This window comes from Heterodontus francisci, chromosome 39 (genome assembly GCF_036365525.1).
Source record: "Heterodontus francisci isolate sHetFra1 chromosome 39, sHetFra1.hap1, whole genome shotgun sequence".
NCBI classification, from domain to species: domain Eukaryota; kingdom Metazoa; phylum Chordata; class Chondrichthyes; order Heterodontiformes; family Heterodontidae; genus Heterodontus; species Heterodontus francisci.
The window spans coordinates 20,342,656-20,364,379 of record NC_090409.1 but is presented as its reverse complement, the minus strand read 5'-3'; the positions used below and the strand labels follow the sequence as shown (position 1 = coordinate 20,364,379).

The following is a 21,724-nucleotide window of genomic DNA, read 5'->3' as shown; positions in this document are numbered from 1 at the left end:
GCAGCAGCAGAGTTTATAGGGAGAATCAGAGCGGGAGATTTAAACAGTGTGACAGAGTCAGCAGCAGCAGAGTTTATAGGGAGATTCAGAGCGGGAGATTTAAACAGTGTGACAGAGCCAGCAGCAGCAGAGTTTATCGGGAGAATCAGAGCGGGAGATTTAAACAGTGTGACAGAGCCAGCAGCAGCAGAGTTTATGGGGAGAATCAGAGCGGGAAATTTAAACAGTGTGACAGAGCCAGCAGCAGCAGAGGCAATCGGGAGAATCAGAGCGGGAGATTTAAACAGTGTGACAGAGCCAGCAGCAGCAGAGGCAATAGGGAGAATCAGAGCGGGAGATTTAAACAGTGTGACAGAGCCAGCAGCAGCAGAGGCAATAGGGAGAATCAGAGCGGGAGATTTAAACACTGTGACAGAGCCAGCAGCAGCAGAGTTTATAGGGAGAATCAGAGCAGGAGATTTAAACAGTGTGACAGAGCCAGCAGCAGCAGAGTTTAAAGGGAGAATCAGAGCAGGAGATTTAAACAGTGTGACAGAGCCAGCAGCAGCAGAGTTTATAGGGAGAATCAGAGCGGGAGATTGAAACAGTGTGACAGAGCCAGCAGCAGCAGAGTTGAGAGGGAGAATCAGAGCGGGAGATTTAAACAGTGTGACAGAGTCAGCAGCAGCAGAGTTTATAGGGAGAATCAGAGCGGGAGATTTAAACAATGTGACAGAGCCAGCAGCAGCAGAGTTTATAGGGAGAATCAGAGAGGGAGATTTAAACAGTGTGACAGAGCCAGCAGCAGCAGAGTTTATCGGGAGAATCAGAGCGGGAGATTTAAACAGTGTGACAGAGTCAGCAGCAGCAGAGTTTATAGGGAGAATCAGAGCGAGAGATTTAAACAGTGTGACAGAGTCAGCAGCAGCAGAGTTTAAAGAGAGAATCAGAGCAGGAGATTTAAACAGTGTGACAGAGCCAGCAGCAGCAGAGTTCATAGGGAGAATCAGAGTGGGAGATTTAAACAGTGTGACAGAGCCAGCAGCAGAGTTTATCGGGAGAATCAGAGCGGGAGATTGAAACAGTGTCACAGAACCAGCAGCCGCAGAGTTGAAAAGGAGAATCAGAGCGGGAGATTTAAACAGTGTGACAGAGCCAGCAGCAGCAGAGATAATAGGGATAATCAGAGCGGGAGATTTAAACAGTGTGACAGAGCCAGCAGCAGCAGAGTTTCTAGGGAGAATCAGAGCAGGAGATTTAAACAGTGTGACAGAGCCAGCAGCAGCATAGTTTATAGGGAGAATCAGAGCGGGAGATTTAAACAGAGTGACAGAGCCAGCAGCAGCAGAGTTTATAGGGAGAATCAGAGCGGGAGATTTAAACAGTGTGACAGAGCCAGCAGCAGCAGAGTTTATAGGGAGAATCAGAGCGGGAGATTTAAACAGTGTGACAGAGTCAGCAGCAGCAGAGTTTATAGGGAGAATCAGAGCGGGAGATTTAAACAGTGTGACAGAGTCAGCAGCAGCAGAGTTTATAGGGAGAATCAGAGCGGGAGATTTAAACAGTGTGACAGAGCCAGCAGCAGCAGAGTTTATCGGGAGAATCAGAGCGGGAGATTTAAACAGTGTGACAGAGTCAGCAGCAGAGTTTATAGGGAGAATCAGAGCGGGAGATTTAAACAGTGTGACAGAGCCAGCAGCAGCACAGTTTATAGGGAGAATCAGAGCGGGAGATTTAAACAGTGTGACAGAGCCAGCAGCAGCAGAGGCAATAGGGAGAATCAGAGCGGGAGATTGAAACAGTGTGACAGAGCCAGCAGCAGCAGAGGCAATAGGGAGAATCAGAGCGGGAGATTTAAACAGTGTGACAGAGCCAGCAGCAGCAGAGTTTATAGGGAGAATCAGAGCAGGAGATTTAAACAGTGTGACAGAGCCAGCAGCAGCAGAGTTTATAGGGAGAATCAGAGCGGGAGATTTAAACAGTGTGACAGAGCCAGCAGCAGCAGAGTTTATGGGGAGAAGCAGAGCGAGAGATTTAAACAGTGTGACAGAGTCAGCAGCAGCAGAGTTTATAGGGAGAATCAGAGCAGGAGATTTAAACAGTGTGACAGAGCCAGCAGCAGCAGAGTTTATCGGCAGAATCAGAGCGGGAGATTTAAACAGTGTGACAGACTCAGCAGCAGCAGAGTTGAAAGGGAGAATCAGAGCCGGAGATTTAAACAGTGTGACAGAGCCAGCAGCAGCAGAGTTGAAAGGGAGAAACAGAGCGGGAGATCTAAACAGTGTGACAGAGCCAGCAGCAGCAGAGTTTATCGGGAGAATCAGAGCGGGAGATTTAAACAGTGTGACAGAGCCAGCAGCAGCAGAGTTTATAGGGAGAATCAGAGTGGGAGATTTAAACAGTGTGACAGAGCCAGCAGCAGCAGAGTTTATAGGGAGAATCAGAGTGGGAGATTTAAACAGTGTGACAGAGGCAGCAGCAGCAGAGTTTATCGGGAGAATCAGAGCGGGAGATTTAAACAATGTGACAGAGCCAGCAGCAGCAGAGTTTATAGGGAGAATCAGAGATGGAGATTTAAACAGTGTGACAGAGCCAGCAGCAGCAGAGTTTATAGGGAGAATCAGAGCGGGAGATTTAAACAGTGTGACAGAGCCAGCAGCAGCAGAGTTTATAGGGAGAATCAGAGCGGGAGATTTAAACAGTGTGACAGAGTCAGCAGCAGCAGAGTTTATCGGGAGAATCAGAGCGGGAGATTTAAACAGTGTGACAGAGCCAGCAGCGGCAGAGTTTATCGGGAGAATCAGAGCGGGAGATTTAAACAGTGTGACAGAGTCAGCAGCAGCAGAGTTTATAGGGAGAATCAGAGCGGGAGATTGAAACAGTGTGACAGAGCCAGCAGCAGCAGAGTTTATAGGGAGAATCAGAGCGGGAGATTTAAACAGTGTGACAGAGTCAGCAGCAGCAGAGTTTATAGGGAGAATCAGAGCGGGAGATTTAAACAGTGTGACAGAGTCAGCAGCAGCAGAGTTTATAGGGAGAATCAGAGCGGGAGATTTAAACAGTGTGACAGAGCCAGCAGCAGCAGAGTTTATAGGGAGAATCAGAGCGGGAGATTTAAACAGTGTGACAGAGTCAGCAGCAGCAGAGTTTATAGGGAGAATCAGAGCGGGAGATTCAAACAGTGTGACAGAGCCAGCAGCAGCAGAGTTTCTAGGGAGAATCAGAGCGGGAGATTTAAACAGTGTGACAGAGTCAGCAGCAGCAGAGTTTAAAGGGAGAATCAGAGCGGGAGATTGAAACAGTGTGACAGAGCCAGCAGCAGCAGAGTTTATGGGGACAATCAGAGCGGGAAATTTAAACAGTGTGACAGAGCCAGCAGCAGCAGAGTTTATAGGGAGAATCAGAGCGGGACATTTAAACAGTGTGACAGAGCCAGCAGCAGCAGAGGCAATACGGAGAATCAGAGCGGGAGATTTAAACAGTGTGACAGAGCCAGCAGCAGCAGAGTTTATAGGGAGAATCAGAGCAGGAGATTTAAACAGTGTGACAGAGCAAGCAGCAGCAGAGTTTATAGGGAGAATCAGAGCGGGAGATTTAAACAGTGTGACAGAGCCAGCAGCAGAGTTTATCGGGAGAATCAGAGCGGGAGATTGAAACAGTGTGACAGAGCGGGAGATTGAAACAGTGTGACAGAGCCAGCAGCCGCAGAGTTTATTGGGAGAATCAGAGCGGGAGATTTAAACAGTGTGACAGAGCCAGCAGCAGCAGAGTTTATAGGGAGAATCAGAGCGGGAGATTTAAAGAGTGTGACAGAGCCAGCAGCAGCAGAGTTTATTGGGAGAATCAGAGCGGGAGATTTAAACAGTGTGACAGAGCCAGCAGCAGCAGAGTTTATAGGGAGAATCAGAGCGAGAGATTTAAACAGTGTGACAGAGCCAGCAACAGCATGTAACATAATGCTTAACCTGTTATCCTCACAATTGAATAATTTAAAGGCGGAGGTAGATAGATTGTTGTTAGGCAAGGGAATCAAAGGTGGTCGGGAGTAGATGGGAGCTCGAGACACACAGATCAGCCATGATCTTACTGAATGACGGAGCAGGCTCAAGGGGCTGAATGGCCTCCTTCTGCTCCTAACTCGTATGTTTGTATTCTTTCTAAGCAGGATCGAGAGTCCCACAGGGTATGTTGCCTTCTTGGTACCAGGGTGAGGAGCATCTCGAACCGGCTTGGAAAGATATTAGCTGAAGGGAGTATTCAACAAATCATGAAACAAAGCATGACATTAATTCTAAAACACACAGTGATTGTTTGCAACAGTCCTTGTCGGGAGAACTACACAATGATCATTTCGAATGGTGCAGAGTGGTGAGGTTGGTACCTGCTGGATTGCTGTCAGTGCACTCTCCTCCAGTCAATGCTGTCGGCTGCATGAGGACTCCCAGCACCAAGGCGTCCTGGAATAACGTGATGATCAGGTCACCAACCTGGGCAGGAGGAGGCAAAGGGTGAGAGATGAAGGTCACAGATCAAGCATGTTCTGCAATCAAACCCTTCCTCCTCAACCCAATATCTGGCTGTATCTAAGTCCACACTTCCACCTCGGAGGCAGAAGGTACTGAGGGAGTGCTGCACTGCTGGACGTGCCGTCTTTCGAGATGAGGCCCCATCTGCCCTCTCAGTTGGATGTAAAAGATGCTACGGCCAATCCTGGACAGAGAGCAGAGGGGAGTTCTCCCTGGTATCCCAGCCAATATTTATCCCTCAACCACTGTCAATTAAAAAAATTCTGATGAGCTGGTCACTATCACATTGCTCTTGCTGGGATCTTACTGTGCACAAAACGATGCTACATTACCAACATTATAACAGTAACTACATCTCAAAAGTACTTAACTGGGGCGTTCTGAGGTTGTGAAAGGTTCTTTATAAATGGGAAACTGTTCTTTTGCACAGCTCCATCCAGTGGGTGAAAGTGTTATCATGGTGACATTTCCACCCACGTGGCCTTGGGCAGCCCCCACAAACTGGCATGGTTTTGGGCATCAAGGTGAGAGGAAAGCCACCCCCACCCACCATTTCTTCACATGTCCTGTCCTTTGGGAGAGGGAGTGGGGGGGGGAGGGGGGGCGGCAGAGGAGGCAAGAAAACCAGCACATCCTCCTGCCACCAGCGCCAACCGCCTGCCACCAGCGCCAACCGCAAACGTTTTGAGCCGGGTGGTCGCTTGTCCAGTCTGTGGTTCGTGGGATCTTGCCATGCTCCGATTGGCTGGCCCACGCCTTGTTCACCTTGTGACAGTTATCGTGCTTCAAAGGAAGCTCTGGGAGAGAAAGGCACAGATCTGGGAGGTGAGCACACATTCCTGGACTTTGGAGATAAACTCGCAGTTTGCAAGGATGCAGGGGTCAAGGGTTGGTTTTTTGAGGAGAGGGCTGATGATGGCAGATTTGAAGGATAGAACACTGTGAACAACTCCAACTCAGGTGGGAGCCAGGAGGGGAAGTTAGGTGGTCTGCAGTTTAGAGGGCGCAGGAGATGGGTCTCATGGACAAGATGCGCTTGGAGGGAGCATGAGGAGAGACAGCAGAGAAACGAGAGAAAGGTGCAAGTTCAGGGCTAGAGGCGGTGAGAAGCTTAGGGGAAGTCTAGCATGTTTAAGGAGGGGCAGTAAGTGCAGAGGCAGCTGATTGTCAATGAAACTGAGACCATCCAAAGAGATCCATAAGCTCCTCGTACTTATAGTTGGAGGCGAGGGTAGAAAAGAGGAGGAGAAGGGGATAGTAGCATTAGACAAAAGATGCCTGGGGTTACCATTGGATTCCAGCATGATTCTGGATTATTGAGCAGTTTTGCGAGATGAAATAGCACGAACCCTGATCCAGCCAGATCTGGCAGTGAATGAGTAAACCAGTTGTCTGCTCGATCCATTCAAGTTTGTGCTCCTTGGACAGAAAGAAGTGGAACTGAGGGCTGTAACAGGGGAGCATCCAGGGTAAAACAGAACGGGGGTTTTAATAGGACATCCAAGGTGGGCGTGTGGGTGCAGATCAGTTGCTGCTAAAGTGTGACAACTGGAGGCTGAAAGGTTCACTGTGATCTTGAAAGTGCAGCTGTAAGTGAATTGGGAGAGTGTTTCTTCTCGGGGCAGAACAGAGGAAGTTGGGTTGTGAAGAGAAGGGTGATGTGGGTGGACAGTGATACAAGGAAGTGAGCAGAGATGGCCTTATCAGTGATTGACACAATGGGAGTAGAGAGGCCATGTGAGACGACAAGGCGAAGGGGTGGCTGTCTATAAAGCCAAAAAGGGTGGTGGATGGATGTTCAGTAGTTACTTTTCTTGCAGTTTATATATATATATATCAAGACACGCATACACATAGACTTGAAGGGCAGTGGGACTAATTACACATCTCCACCAAAAGTACAATAGGCCAAACAGTCTCCTTCTGTGTTGTATGATTCGGTAAGTATTTCATTGCACTGTAACAGGACTTGATCTCACAGCCTTAGTGGCAAGAGAATGGAAATGTGGAGCAGCAGAGAGATTTGGACGTGTAAGTGCAAAAATCAATACAAGTTAAAGGACAGGAACAAAAATAATTCGAAAGGCTAATGGGTTCTTGGTCTTTACCTCGAGGGCTGGAAGCTTTGTCACAGCTGTAAAGAATTCCGGTTAGACCCCATTAAGAGTATTGCTCTCGGTTCTGGGCACCCCCGACCTCAGGAAGGATATATATAGGCCTTGGACTGGGCGCAGCACAAATTTCCCAGGATTGCACCAAGGCTAAACGGATTAAATTCCAAGGATAAACATGGCAGCCGATCACAAATTTTCCACCTTACCTGATAGAAGTCTTTGGGCCCTGTTGTGTTCTGTGTGGAGAGGACAGGAAAGATCATGACTATTATACACCAATTCTAAGAAGCACCTGTTAGCTCAAATGGTCAATGCAAACATCGGGGAACGGGAGTCCTCTCTGTCTCCTTGAAGAACCTTGTACCCGCCGTAAACTGAGCCCATCCAAAATGCACTTCTGCCCTGTGTTCAAATCCCTCCATGGCCTCGTGCCCCCCACCCCCCATCATTCCCTATAATCTGCTCCAGCCCCACATCCCTGTAAGATCTCAGCTTTCCTCCAAAGGTGGCCTCTTGCACATCACCAATTTCATTGCTCCAACACTGATGGTCCTGCCTTCAGATGCCTAAATCAAATCTCTGGAATTCCCCCATTAAACCCCCTGCATCTCTCCATCTTTAACATACCCCATAAATCCCACCCTTTAACCAAGCTTCTGGCTGACCCTCCAGAAATCTCCTTCTGTCGCCCAGCCTCCATTAGTAGAAACGCAGAAAGATGTACAGTAACATATTGCCTTTCAGCAGCTCAGGACGTCCCAAAGTGCTTTGAAATGTAGTCAATGCTTTAATGCAGGAAACACAGCATCCAATTTCCACACAGCAAGATCCCACAACCAGCAATGGGAGAATTATCAGCTGATCTGTTTTAGTTTACAGATTGACAGTGCAGTGCTCTCTCGCGGTACTGCACTGAAGCTTCAATGTAGATTCAGTGGTCAAGTCTCTAGAGTCTCTGATTCGACATTCAGGGACACAGTGCGGGTCAGTTCAGCTCAGCGTCGGTAATAAGGAGCTGGTTTGCCCTGTGTTCAACATCATAAGAATCACCTTCCATCCGGGTTTCCCTCAACTGCCCTCCACTCGCCCCCACAACCCCCTCCGCAACTCCTTCCTCTCAACTTCACACGCCCTCCACTCCCACAACTCCCCCTTCCATTCGCACCCCCAAGGAGGCCAGTGCTGAGATAAGGCTGGCGGCGGCGGGGCCGGGGTCATTCGAGTGTGACCATGACAGGGGTTGTGTGAGGAGCAGCACCGAAGGTTGACAGTTGAAGGGGTCTGGCCTTACCATGCTGATGCCTCGGATGGATTGCTGCTGCGAAGGGACAATGAAGGAGGCTCTGCCAAACTGCGAAACCAGCACTGGGAATCTCTCTCTGGTGACGGACTGCGGTGCTACAAAGTAATTTGTCTTCGCTGGAACGAGAAACAATCTTTCATTCGCCTTTTGATTTCTACACAACGTTCGAATTCTCTCCCTTTTCTGAATGCGTTGCCCCCGCCCCCTTCCCCCCCGCCATCCCACCCCCTTCCCCCCCGCCATCCCACCCCACAGCCAAGGATGAATATCAGCAAACCAAGCCCGGACACACGTTGTGTGGGCTCCTCTCTCTGAGAAAGGACTAGGCTGGGACAGTGGGTCAGATACTGACATTTCACCCTCTCAGACCAGGGGGTCAGTCCAGCCCCAGACAGAGGGGGCTTCTCTCTCTGATAGAGGGGCCACTGTTATATTTCACGTTCAACCATGCGCTAAACCAAGGTCCTGTCTCCATGAGGAATCCAGTGTTGAAAAAGACTTGTATTTGTATCGCGCCTCTAACGAAAACAGCAAGTCCCAAATCGCTGCACCACCAATGAAGTATTTATTGACGTGTTATCACTGTGGCAATGTTGGATGTACAGCAGCCAATTTGCGTACAGCAAGATCCCACAAACAGCATTGTGATAATGACCAGATAATCTGTATTAGTGATGTCAGCTGGCGGCTAAATTGTTAGCCACAAAACCTGGGACAGCACTTCTTAGAAATAGCTGCGGGATCTTTTACATCCGGCCGAGGACGCTGACTTCCTTTATCGTCTCATCTGAGAGACGGCAGCGTGGAGACGGAGCTTTACGCACGACCTTGTGACTCCGATGCGAGACTGCTACCTACTGAGTCAGGGCTGATGTGAAAAGGAGACTGGGACTTGCGGCCGAAAAAAAATTACAGTTAAATCACTCGTCTAGTGACGGTGCCTCTCCATTTCTCATCAAGCAGTTGCTGTAATTCGGCGTGTGCAAACTGCTCTGGAATGTTTCCAAAAGACGTGATCCATGATCCTTCCCTCCTCTGTGAACCTGAGCTCACCCAAAACTCTGCTGCCCATATCCAAACTGGCAGCAGCTCCCGCTCACCCATCACTTCCTGTTCACTGACCGACACCGCTCACTGAAATGCTCACTGTTTCAGGATCCTCCGTAATGCAAATGTAACCCCACCCCCCCCACCACCGCCAGCTTTTTATCCCTACTGCAAGTTCTGTTGAACCCTTCTCCCCTGTCTCCTCCACCCACACTTCCAACCATAAGTGCGAGGAGCTCAAATTTCTTTGCACTAGGATCGAGACCACCGAACTGCTGCCTCTGACAATTCCCTCTCTTCCCCTAACCTACCGGGTCAAATTTCCTCCAAGGCTCCCCCCTGCCCTAGCCCTGAACTCACACCTTTATCTCGATTTCTTCCATCTCTCCTGTTCCCTCCGAGCTCATCTTGTCCACGAGACCCGCCTCCTGCTCCCTCGACCCAATTCGCACTGAACTGCTGGCCGCCCAACTTCCCCTCCTGGTCCCCAAGTTACTGATATTGTTAACAATTCTCAGGTGTCTCTTTACAACTGCTGTCATCCCTCCTCAAAAAAATCAAACCTTGACCCCTTGTTCTTGCGAACTATCGTCCCATCTCCAACCTCCCCGCCCTCTCCAAAGTCCTTGAGCGTGTTGTCAGCTCCAAATCCGTGCCCATCTTTCTGGGAACTCCATGCTTGAAACCCTCCAATCAGGTTTCCGTCCCTGCCACAGTACCGAAACAAGGTCACAAATGGCATCCCATGTGACTGTCGCAAACTTTGGTCCCGAGCCACCGACTCATCCCTCTCCCTGGAAACTGCCCAAGGCCGAACCAGACTGTTTGCAACCTCATATCCCTGCCATCAGTAAGACCACCCATTTCCACCTCCGTAACATTGCCCAACACTGCCCCTGCCTCAGCTCATCTGCTGCTGAAATCCTCATCCATGCTTTGTTAAATTGACTATTCGAGTGCACTCTTGGCCAGCCTCCCACATTCCACCCTCTGTAAACTTGACATCATCCAAAACTGTGCTGCCCGTGTCCTAATTCACACCAAGTCCCACTCACCTATCACTCCAGTGCTTGGTGACCTACACTAGCTCCCAGTTAAACTGCACCTTGATTTTAAAATTCCCGCCCTTGTTTTCTCCCCCCCTCCCTGTCTCTGTAGCCTCCCCCAGCCCCACAACCCTCCGGGATCTCTATGCTACTCTAACTCTGGTCTCTTGAGCATCCCCAATTGTAATCGCTCCACCGTTGGTAGCCATGCCTTCAGCAGCCTGGACACTAAGCTCTGCAGTTCCCTCCTAGTCTACCTCTGTGACCAAGCTTTTGGTCACTTGTCCTCGTATCTGCTTCTGTGATCAGTGTGAAATTTGGTTTGATAATGCTTCTCTGAAACACCTTGGATTGTTTTATTATGTTACAGGTGCTAGAGAAGTGCAAGTGCCTATTGCTCTTGAACTGTGTCTTTTCTGCTACTTACGGTCGTTAATGATTACGCAGAAAAGAGTGTCTGAACCGTCCTCGTGGAAAACCGTTCGGAAAGGGCTGTTACTGGTGAAGATCATTGATTCCTCAATACAAGCCTGGCTAATAACGCTAAAGGTGACAGAAAAGAGAGCAACAGTTGGGGCCATCTGTGCATGACAAAGTAACAGGATTAGTTCGTGCGAGGAGCGATCAGACAGCTCATGAACATGAAGCACTGAATAACTGTTCACTGCTCAACGCCATCCCCAAAACACCAGCGAAAGAAATCCCAGGGTAAGGTAACACGCGCAGGCCATTCAGCCCCTCAATTCTGTTACATAGGAACAGGAGAAGGTTGGTTATCCCATCGAGCCTGTTACACAAAAACAGGAAGAGGCCATTCAGCCTCCCAAACCTGTTACAAAGGAACAGGAGGAGGTCGTTCGGCCTCTCAAACCTGCTACACAGGAACAGGAGGAGATGAAACAGTGTTTCAAGCATGTTAGATGCGGAACAGGAGGAGGCCATTCAGCCCCTTGAGTACGTTACATAGGTTACTAAGTAGCAAACATAATCCTGCTATTCAAGAAAGGAGGAAGGGAGAAAACAGGTTAACTGGTCTGTAGTTCTCTAATATCAGTAGCGGGCAAAATGCTTGAATCTATTATTATGGACATAGTAACAGGACACTTGAAAAATCATAATATAATCAGACAGAGTCAACGTGGACTTATGAAAGGGAAGTCATGTTTCTCATCAGTTGGAACTGTTTTTCTGAGAATGTAACTAGTAGGGGCAATAAGGGAGAAACCAGTGGATGGAGTGTATTTGGATTTTCAAAAAGCATTCACAATTAGGTGCCACATAAGGGGGTTATTACACAACGTTAGGGTTTAGGGGATTGAGGGTAACGTATCAGCATCGATTGAGGTTTGTTTGAATAGACAGTAGGGATAAATGAGACATTTTCGGGTTGTCAGACTGCAACTATCAGGGTAATGCAAGGATCAGTCCTTGGATCCGAGCTATTATCAATCGATATCAGATGAGGGGGACTGACGGTACAAAGTTAGGTGGGAAAGCGGAGAGGAAGACTCAAACAGACTGCAGAGGGATATAGACAGATTGAGTGAGAGGGCAAGAACATGGCAGATGGAATACAATGTGGCAACGTCTGAAATGATCCACTCTGGCAGGAAAAATAAACATTTCGGAATATTTTTGAATGGCGAAAGGCTGGGAAATGTTAGTTTTCAGAGGGAACTGGGTGTCCTTATACATAACAACATAAGAAATAGGAGGAGGAGGCCATTCAGCCCCTCAGGCCTGCTTCACCATTCAATATAATCATGGCTGATCTGATTGTGGCCTTAACTCCACCTTCTTGCCTGCACCCCAAAACCTTTCACTCCCCTGTCGATCAGAAATCCATCTACGTCAGCCTTGAATATATTCAATGACCCAGGGAAGAGAACTTCAGAGAGTAACGAACCTCAAAGAGAAGAAGTTCCACCTCATTTCTGTTTTAAATGGGAGGCCCCTTATATGTTTCAACAAGATCACCTCTCAAATGTTTAAACTCCGATGGGTATAGGCCCAACCTGCTCAACCTTTCCTCATAAGACACAGAAAATAGGAGCAGGAGTAGGCCCTTCGAGCCTGCTCTGCCATTCATTATGATCATGGCTGATCATCCAACTCAGTAACCTGTTCCCGCTTTTGCCCCATACCCTTTGATCCATTTAGAGCCAAGAGCTAGATCTAACTCCTTCATGAAATCATACAATGCTTTGGCCTCAACTGCTTTCTGTGGTCGCGAATTCCACAGGCTTACCACTCTCTGGGTGAAGAAATTTCTCCTCATCTCAGTCCTGAAAGGTTTACCCCACTTCCTTAGACTGTGACCCCTGGTTCTGGACTCCCCCACCAGCGGGAGCATCCTTCCTGCATCTACCCTGTTAGAATTTTATAGGTTTCTATGAGACTCCCCCCTCACTCTTCTGAACTCCAGCGAGTATAATCCTAACCGACTCAATCTCTCCTCATACGTCAGTCCCGCCATCCCAGGAATCAGTCTGGTAAACATTCGCTGCACTCCCTCTATAGCAAGAACATCCTTCCTCAGATAAGGAAACCAAAACAGCACACAATATTCCAGGTGTGGCCTCACCAAGGCCCTGTATAATTGCAGCAAGACATCCTTGTGGGAGAAATGGGTTCAAATTCGTGGGATATTGGCACCAGTACTGGGGAAGGAGGGAGCTGTTTCGATGGGACCAGCTCCACCTGAATCATGCTGGGACCAGAGTCCTGGCGAATCGTATAAATAGGGCTGCAGATAGGGCTTTAAACTAAATAGTGGGGGGGGGAGGGTTCAGTTAGATGGAAAAACAGGAAGTTAAAGGAGAAGGTAGGAGTGCAGGTTAGTGGTGAGGCTGATGGTTACCAAACTGCAAGAAGTACACTGGTTAAACCAGAAGAGAGAAGTAATAAACAGGCTAAGAAAGCATCAGTGCTGAGGGACAGGTTAGGGGGTATAGCCCAAATAAGAGTTCTATATACAAATGCACGGAGTGTAAGAAATAAACTAGATGAACTGCAGGCGCAAATTCAAATGGAAAATTATGATGTGGTAGTCATTGCGGAGACGTGGCTGCGGGATGGTTGGGACTGGGAACTAAATATACCTGGTTATAAAGTTTACAGGAGGGACAGGGAAAATGGCAGAGGGGGTGGAGTAGTCTTACTGATTAGAAATAATATCACCTCATCGGTGAGGGAGGATATAATGAGGGGAAAGCATCCTGTGGAGACCTTATGGGTGGAATTGAGGAACAGAAAAGGATCTAAAACTGTAATGGGTGATAATGGGGAAATGGCAGACATGTTGAACAATTACTTTGCCTCAGTATTTACAGTTAAAAAGGAGGATAACTTGCCGGAAGTCCCAAAAAGGTTAATAGCCGATAGGGGACAGGAACTTAATACAATTAACGTAAGTAAATCATCAGTAACAAGGAAATTAATGGAACTAAAGAGTGAGAAATCCCCAGGGCCTGACGGTTTCCATCCGAGGGTGTTAAAGGAAGTAGGCGAGCACATTGTAGATGCCCGAACTATAGTGTTTCAGAGTTCCCTAGATTCAGGAGTGGTCCCTCTGGATTGGAAAGTTGCACATGTCACTCCACTTTTTAAGAAGGGTGAAAGGGGGAACCAAGGAAATTACAGACCAGTTAGCCTGACATCTGTGGTGGGCAAGTTGCTGGAGTCTATAATCAAGGATAGGGTGACTGAACACCATGAAAAATTCTGTTAATCAGGGACAGCCAGCATGGATTCATGACGGAAAGGTCATGCCTGACAAATCTCATTGAATTTTTTGAAGCGGTAACTAAGGTAGTGGACAGGGGAATGTCTATGGATGTTATTTATATGGACTTCCAGAAGGCATTTGATAAAGTCCCACAGAAGAGACTGTTAACTAAAGTAGATGCCCATGGAGTTGAGGGCAAATTATTGACATGGTTAGAATGTTGGTTGAGTGGTAGGCGACAGAGAGTGGGGATAATGGGTAAGTACTCTGATTGGCAGGATGTAACTAGTGGTGTCCCACAGGGATCTGTGTCGGGGCCTCAATTATTCAGATTATTCATTAACGACTGGGACGATGGCATAGTAAGTCATATATCCAAATTTGCTGATGATACATAGTTAGGCGGCATTGTCGACAGTCTAGATGATAGCATAAAATTGCAAAGAGATATTGACAGACTAGATGAATGGGCAAAACTGTGGCAGATGGATTTCAATGCAGTCAAGTGTGAGGTTATCCATTTTGGACCAAAAATGGATAGAGCAGGGTACTTTCTAAATGGGAAAAGGTTAAGTACAGTGGATGTCCAAAGAGACTTGGGGTTCAGGTGCATAGATCTTTAAAATGCCACGAGCAAATGCAGAAAATAATCAAAAAGGCTAATGGAATACTAGTCTTTATATCCAGAGGATTGGAATATAAAGACACAGAGGTTATGCTGCAGCTGTACAAAACCCTGGTTAGACCCCACTTGGAGTACTGTGAGCAGTTCTGGACACCACACCTTTGGAAGGATATATTGGCCTTGGAGGGAGTGCAACGTAGGTTTACACGAATGATACCTGGACTACAGGGGTTAAGTTACGAGGAGAGATTACACAAATTAGGCCTGTTTTCCCTGGAATTTAGGTTAAGGGTTGATCCGATCGAAGTCTTCAAGATATTAACAGGAAAAGACAGGCTAGATAAAGACAAACTATTTCCACTGGTTGGAGATTCTAAAACTAGGTGGCAAAGTCTAAAAATTAGGACCAGACCGTTCAGGAGAGATGTTAGGAAGCACTTCTTCACGCAAAGGGTGGTAGAGGTTTGGAACTCGCTCCCACAAACAGCAGTTGAAGCTAGAACAGTTGTTAATTTTAAATCTGAGATAGATTTTTGTTAAGCAAAGGTATTCAGGGATATGGGCCAAAGGCAGGTATACGGAGTTAGGCCGCGGATCAGCCATGATCTCATTGAATGGTGGGACAGGCTCAAGGGGCTGAATGGCCTACTGCTGTTCCTATCTTCCTATGTTCCTTGCACCTGTACTCGAATCTTCTCACTATGAAGGCCAACATACCATTTGCTTTATTTACCACCTGTTGTACCTGCATGCTTACCTTCAGCGACTGGTGTATGAGAACACCTAGGTCTAGTTACATATTCCCCCCTCTGAGTTTATAGCCGTTTAGATAATAATCTGCCTTCCTGTTTTTGCTACCAAAGTGGATAACCTCGCATTTATCCACATTATACTGCATCTGCCATGCATTTACTCACTCATTCAACTTGTCCAAATCACCCTGAAGCCTCCCTGCATCTTCCTCACAACTCACCCTCCCACCCAGTTTTGCGTCATCTGCAAATTTGGAGATATTACATTTAGTTCCCTCATCTAAATCATTAATATATATTGTGATTAGCTGGGGTCCTAGCACCGATCCGTGCGGTACCTCACTCGTCACTGCCTGCCATTCGGAAAAAGACCCGTTTATTCCTACTCTTTGTTTCCTGTCTTCCAACCAATTTTCTATCCATCGCAATACACTACCCCCGATCCCATGCACTTTAACTTTACATGCTAATCTCTTATGAGGGGCTATGTCGAAAGCCTTCTGAAAGTCCAAATAAACCACATCCACTGGCTCCCCCTCATCAACTCTACTAGTTACATATCAAAGAATTCTAGATTTTTCAAGTATGATTTCCCTTTCGTAAACCCATGCTGACTCTGCCCGATTCTACCAATGTTCTCCAAGTACTCTGCTATAAAATCTTAGATAATGGACTCTAGAATTTTCCACACTACCAATGTTAGGCTGACTGGTCTATAATTCCCTGTTTTCTCCCTACCTTCCTTTTTAAATAGTGGAGTTACGTTAGCTACCCTCCAATCTGTAGGAACTGTTCCAGAGTCTATAAGACAATCCCTTCATCCCAGGACCCATCCAGTCATATCTTCTCTGAACGTCTTCCACTGTAAGTATATCCCTCTTTAAATGTGAGAACCAAAACTGTACACAGTACTTGAAACGTGGTCTCACCAATGCTCTGTACAGCTGTAGCAAGACTTGCCTACTTTTATACTCCTCCCCTCTTACAATAAAGGCAAACATTCCATTTGCCTTCCTAATGACTTGTTGTACCTGCCTGCTGACTTTTTTCATGCACAAGAACACGCAGATAACTCAGTACTGCAGCATTCTGTAGTCTCTCTCCATATAAATAATATTCTGCTTTTCTAGCCTTCCTACCAAAGTGGATAACCTCATATTTTCCCGTAACATGCTCCATCTGCCAAATTTTTGCCCGCTCACTTAACCTACCGACTCCTTTGCAGACTCTCTGTGTGCTCCTCACACAGAAAGTTAATTTGCAGTACAGCAAGCAATTGGGAAAGGAAATGGTTTGTCAGCCTTCATTACTAAAAGGATGGGAGGACAAGAGTGAAGACGACTTAGCACGATTAAACAGGGTCTTGGTACGACCACACTAGGAGTACGGTGTACAGTTTTGATCTTACCTAAAGGAGGTTATACTTGCCCTAGATGGAACGCACAAAGGTTCACTAGGATGCCTGGGATCAGGGGATTTATTTGTACCTGGTAAGGTTTATCAGTATTAGTACTGTTTAAATTAGTAATGTAAGTGGTTGGTGAGTTTCTTTTGGGCCTCCTTATCTCGAGAGACAATGGATACGCGCCTGGAGGTGGTCAGTGGTTTGTGAAGCAGCGCCTGGAGTGGCTATAAAGGCCAATTCTGGAGTGACAGGCTCTTCCACAGGTGCTGCAGAGAAATTTGTTTGTTGGGGCTGTTGCACAGTTGGCTCTCCCCTTGCGCCTCTGTCTTTTTTCCTGCCAACTACTAAGTCTCTTCGACTCGCCACAATTTAGCCCTGTCTTTATGGCTGCCCGCCAGCTCTGGCGAATGCTGGCAACTGACTCCCACGACTTGTGATCAATGTCACACGATTTCATGTCGCGTTTGCAGACGTCTTTATAACGGAGACATGGACGGCCGGTGGGTCTGATACCAGTGGCGAGCTCGCTGTACAATGTGTCTTTGGGGATCCTGCCATCTTCCATGCGGCTCACATGGCCAAGCCATGAGTAGGCATTAATTATTTTCTTAATTAATTTTTTATCAGTCAAGTAAAACACAATAAGGATAGCAGGACAGGGAATGTGTTACACTCAAACCCCCTTACGATGAAGGCCAATATACCATTTGCCTTTTTTTATTTGTTCATGGCATGTGGGCATCGCTGGCCAGGCCAGCATTTATTGCCCATCACTAATTGCCCTTGAGAAGGTGGCAGTGAGCTGCCTTCTTGAACTGCTGCAGTCCATGTGGGGTAGGTACACCCACAGTGTTGTTAGGAAGGGAGTTCCAGGATTTTGACCCAGCGACAGTGAAGGAACGGTGATATAGTTCCAAGTCAGGATGGTGTGTGACTTGGAAGGGAACTTGCAGATGGTGATGGTCTCATGTACCTGCCACCCTTATCCTTCTAGGTGGTAGAGGTCACGGGTTTGGAAGGTGCTGTCTAGTGAGTCTTGTAGATGGTACACACTGCTGCCACTGTGCTTCGATGATGGAGGGAGTGAATGTTTGTAGATGGGGTGTCAATCAAGGGGGCTGCTTTGTCCTGGATAATGTTGTGTTTCTTGAGTGTTGTTGGAGCTGCACCCATCTAGGCAAGTGGAGAGTATTCCATCACACTCCTGACTTGTGCCTTGTAGTTGGTGGACAGGCTTTGGGGAGTCAGGAGGTGAGTAACTCGCCTCAGGATTCCTAGCCTCTGACCTGTTCTTGTAGCCACGGTATTTATATGGCTACTCCAATTCAGTTTCTGGTCAATGGTAACCCCCTTAGGATGTTGATAGTGGGGGATTCAGCGATCGTAATGCCATTGAATGTCAAGGGGAGATGATTAGATTCAATCTTGTTGGAGATGGTCATTGCCTGGCACTTGTGTGGCGCGAATGTTACTTGCCACTTATCAGCCCAAGCCTGGATATTGTCCAGGTCTTGCTGCATTTCTACAGGGACTGCTTCAGTATCTGAGGAGTCGCGAATGGTGCTTCCTAGTTGCTAATAGCACAGCAATCAATGCTGAAGCAAAATAAATTGGGGATATGAAAGAGGCCATAATTGGAGATGCGCAGAGGTCTCGAAGGCTTGTCGGGCTGGAGGAGGTGACAGACAGACAGAGGCAAGTGGCCGTGGAGTGATTTGAACATGAGGATGAGAAAGCTGATGTCGAGGCACTGTTGGAGCAAATGATTAGCCCAAAAACAGCCACTTACGGTTCACTGCCAGGCAGACAGGAAGAGAAGACTTGGATGTCTGCCGAGGAGCAGTCAGGGTCACAACAGCAGTCGACTTCGCAGACTCCAGCAGTCAGGTCACAGGTACAAATGGGAACGGCTGGAACACGAGAGAGACAGAGAGAGAGATCTTACAACAGAGCATGGACAGTCTCAAAGAATACCTCCCATCCACAATCGCTGCCTTCTCTATCTCCCAAAAATCAATCTTCAAATCCAAAGGGAATCTGATAAATCCTTGAATTAGATTGAGTGGGGGGGGGCAGGGGGAGATGAGTCAGATTTATTTTTAAACACAGTGAGTTATGGTGATTTGGGATACTCTGTCTGAAAGAATAGAAGAAGTACAATCAAAAGGAAATCTGATAAATACTAACAGTTGAAAAATTTGCAGGCCGAGGGTGGGTGGGGAAGAGCAGGGAAGTGGAACTAATTGGATAATTCTTTTAGATAAGCCAGCACAGGCACGATGGCCTGAATAGCTTCCTTCTGTGCTCTATCATTGCTTGATTCAATGTAATTTTGGGCTCCAACGCCTGCCTGGTTTGACTGGGTGGCTGCAGAGTGACAATGACTGAAACGAGCTGGCACCACAAGCGCCACAAGACTAGAAATTCACACGGACTGCAGGATGTCCCAGGTGACTCCTCTTTCCATCATCACCAACACTCGGCTCTGCTCCCCCTTTCCTGTCCCTCTCTCCCTCCAATCCCCATCCCACTCCTGAATCAAGAGATCAACAGATTTCTGTTAGCCAAGGCGCTTCAGGGATATGGAGCCATAACAAGGGTCACAGATCGGGCACAATCTCACTGACTACTGAAACAGGCTCGGAGGGCTGAACGGCCTCCTCCTGTTCCAATGGTAACAGGCTCGAGGGGCTGAATGGCCTCCTCCTGTTCCTATGGTAACAGGCTCGAGGGGCTGAATGGCCTCCTCCTGTTCCTATGGTAAAAGGCTCCAGGGGCTGAACGGCCTCCTCCTGTTCCTATGGTAACAGGCTCGAGGGGCTGAATGGCCTCCTCCTGTTCCCATGGTAACAGGCTCGAGGGGCTGAATGGCCTCCTCCTGTTCCTATGGTAACAGGCTCGAGGGGCTGAATGGCCTCCTGTTCCCATGGTAACAGGCTCGAGGGGCTGAATGGCCTCCTCCTGTTCCTATGGTAACAGGCTCGAGGGGCTGAATGGCCTCCTGTTCCTATGGTAACAGGCTCGAGCGGCTGAATGGCCTCCTCCTGTTCCTATGGTAACAGGCTCGAGGGGCTGAATGGCCTCCTCCTGTTCCTATGGTAACAGGCTCGAGGGGCTGAATGGCCTCCTCCTGTTCCTATGGTAACAGGCTCGAGGGGCTGAATGGCCTCCTCCTGTTCCTATGGTAACAGGCTCGAGGGGCTGAATGGCCTCCTCCTGTTCCTATGGTAACAGGCTCGAGGGGCTGAATGGCCTCCTCCTGTTCCTATGGTAACAGGCTCGAGCGGCTGAATGGCCTCCTCTTGCTCCCGTGTTCATGTTACCTGCCGTCAGGTTTTGAGCTGTTGCATGGTCGGCAGATAGAGTCACCGCTCCGCCGTCCGGGGTCACGGGCCCAGGGGTCACAGTCTCGCCGCCCGGGGTCACGGGCCCAGGGGTCACAGTCTTGCCGCCCGGGGTCACGAGCCCAGGGGTCACAGTCTCGCCGCCCGGGGTCACGGGCCCAGGGGTCACAGTCTCGCCGCCCGGGGTCACGGGCCCAGGGGTCACAGTCTCGCCGCCCGGGGTCACGGGCCCAGGGGTCACAGTCTCGCCGCCCGGGGTCACGGGCCCAGGGGTCACAGTCTCGCCGCTCGCGGTCACGAGCCCAGGGGTCACAGTCTCGCCGCCCGGGGTCACGGGCCCAGGGGTCACAGTCTCGCCGCCCGGGGTCACGGTTTCACTGCCAACGATCACCGGGTCAGTGGTCGCTGTTTCACTGCCCCCGGGGTCTGGGGCAGTCGGAGTTGCCGCTCTCACAGCTCCAGGCCCGCGGCCCACACCTCCCTCTATCCGCGTCGCCCAAAGCAGCGCCCACAGGGCCCAGCGCAGCGTCCAACCACCCGAGGCCGCCACCGCCATCAGCGCGTGGACCTGGCCCGTTACCCAGGAAACCGGGCGCAGGCGCGCAGTAACCAGGCCGGAGGGGGCAACGTGCAGGTTGTGACGTCAGCGCGCATGAGTGAGAGCGAGTGATCCAGAGAGAGAGAGCTGTCAATCAAAACATCGGCAATGGGCAGGACCGGGGAGAGAGCTGTCAATCAAAACATCGGCAATGGGCAGGACCGGGGAGAGAGCTGTCAATCAAAACATCGGCAATGGGCAGGACCGGGGAGAGAGCTGTCAATCAAAACATCGGCAATGGGCAGGACCGGGGAGAGAGCTGTCAATCAAAACATCGGCAATGGGCAGGACCGGGGAGAGAGCTGTCAATCAAAGCTTCTGCAATTGGCAAGAAGCGAGAAAGTTGTTAATCAAAGCAGCAGCTGTGGGCATGAACAGAGAGAGAGCCTCAATGAAAGCAACTGCAGAGAGCAGGAACTAAGAGAGATCTGTCAATCAAAGCTTCTGCTGTGGGGAAGAGTAATAGATCTGTCAATCAAAGCTTCTGCTGTGGGGAAGAGTAAGAGATCTGTCAATCAAAGCAGCTTTTTAACATTCTTTCAATGGATGTGGGCGAAGACCAAAGTACGGAAAGTCCTCATCAGGGAACTCCTTGTTGCTGACGCTGCTGCATTAACAACCCACACAGAAGAGTGTCTGCAGAGACTCATCGACAGGATTGCGCCTGCCTGCAACGAATTTGGCCTGACCATCAGCCTCAAGAAAACGAACATCATGGGACAGGATGTCAGAAATGCTCCATCCATCAATATCGGCGACCACACTCTGGAAGTGGTTCAAGAGTTCACCTACCTAGGCTCAACTATCATCAGTAACCTGTCTCTGGATGCGGAAATCAACAAGCACATGGGAAAGGCGTCCGCTGCTATGTCCAGACTGGCCAAGAGAGTGTGGGATAATGACGCACTGGCACGGAACATAAAAGTCCGAGTGTATCAGACCTGTGTCCTCAGTACTTTGCTCTATGGCAGCGAGGCCTGGACAATGTATGTCAGCCAAGAGCGACGTCTCAACTCATTCCATCTTCGCTGCCTCCGGAGAATCCTTGGCATCAGGTGGCAGGACCGTATCTCCAACGCAGAAGTCCTCGAGGTGGCCAACATCCCCAGCATATACACCCTACTGAGCCTGCGGCGCTTGAGATGGCTTGGCCATGTGAGCCGCATGGAAGATGGCAGGATCCCCAAGGACGCATTGTACAGCGAGCTCGTCACTGGTATCAGACCCACCGGCCGTCCATGTCTCCGCTTTAAAGACG

At 48.8% G+C, this 21,724-nt stretch overlaps 1 protein-coding gene across 1 annotated transcript in view; it reads right to left on the bottom strand.

The window, feature by feature from the left end:
• The window catches only part of LOC137352699 (tectonic-3-like), a 252,268-nt gene extending 231,794 nt beyond the window's left edge, over positions 1-20,474 (bottom strand). Inside the window, exons 1-6 of the mRNA XM_068018427.1 lie at positions 19,848-20,474; positions 18,314-18,434; positions 10,443-10,558; positions 7,911-8,038; positions 6,826-6,855; positions 4,361-4,466 (exon numbers count right to left, since the gene is read on the bottom strand). Coding sequence (XP_067874528.1) covers positions 4,361-4,466; positions 6,826-6,855; positions 7,911-8,038; positions 10,443-10,558; positions 18,314-18,434; positions 19,848-20,424 — 1,078 coding nt within the window. The 5' untranslated portion in view covers positions 20,425-20,474. The remainder of the gene's footprint in view (positions 1-4,360; positions 4,467-6,825; positions 6,856-7,910; positions 8,039-10,442; positions 10,559-18,313; positions 18,435-19,847) is intronic.
• Positions 20,475-21,724: the final 1,250 nt, after the last annotated feature.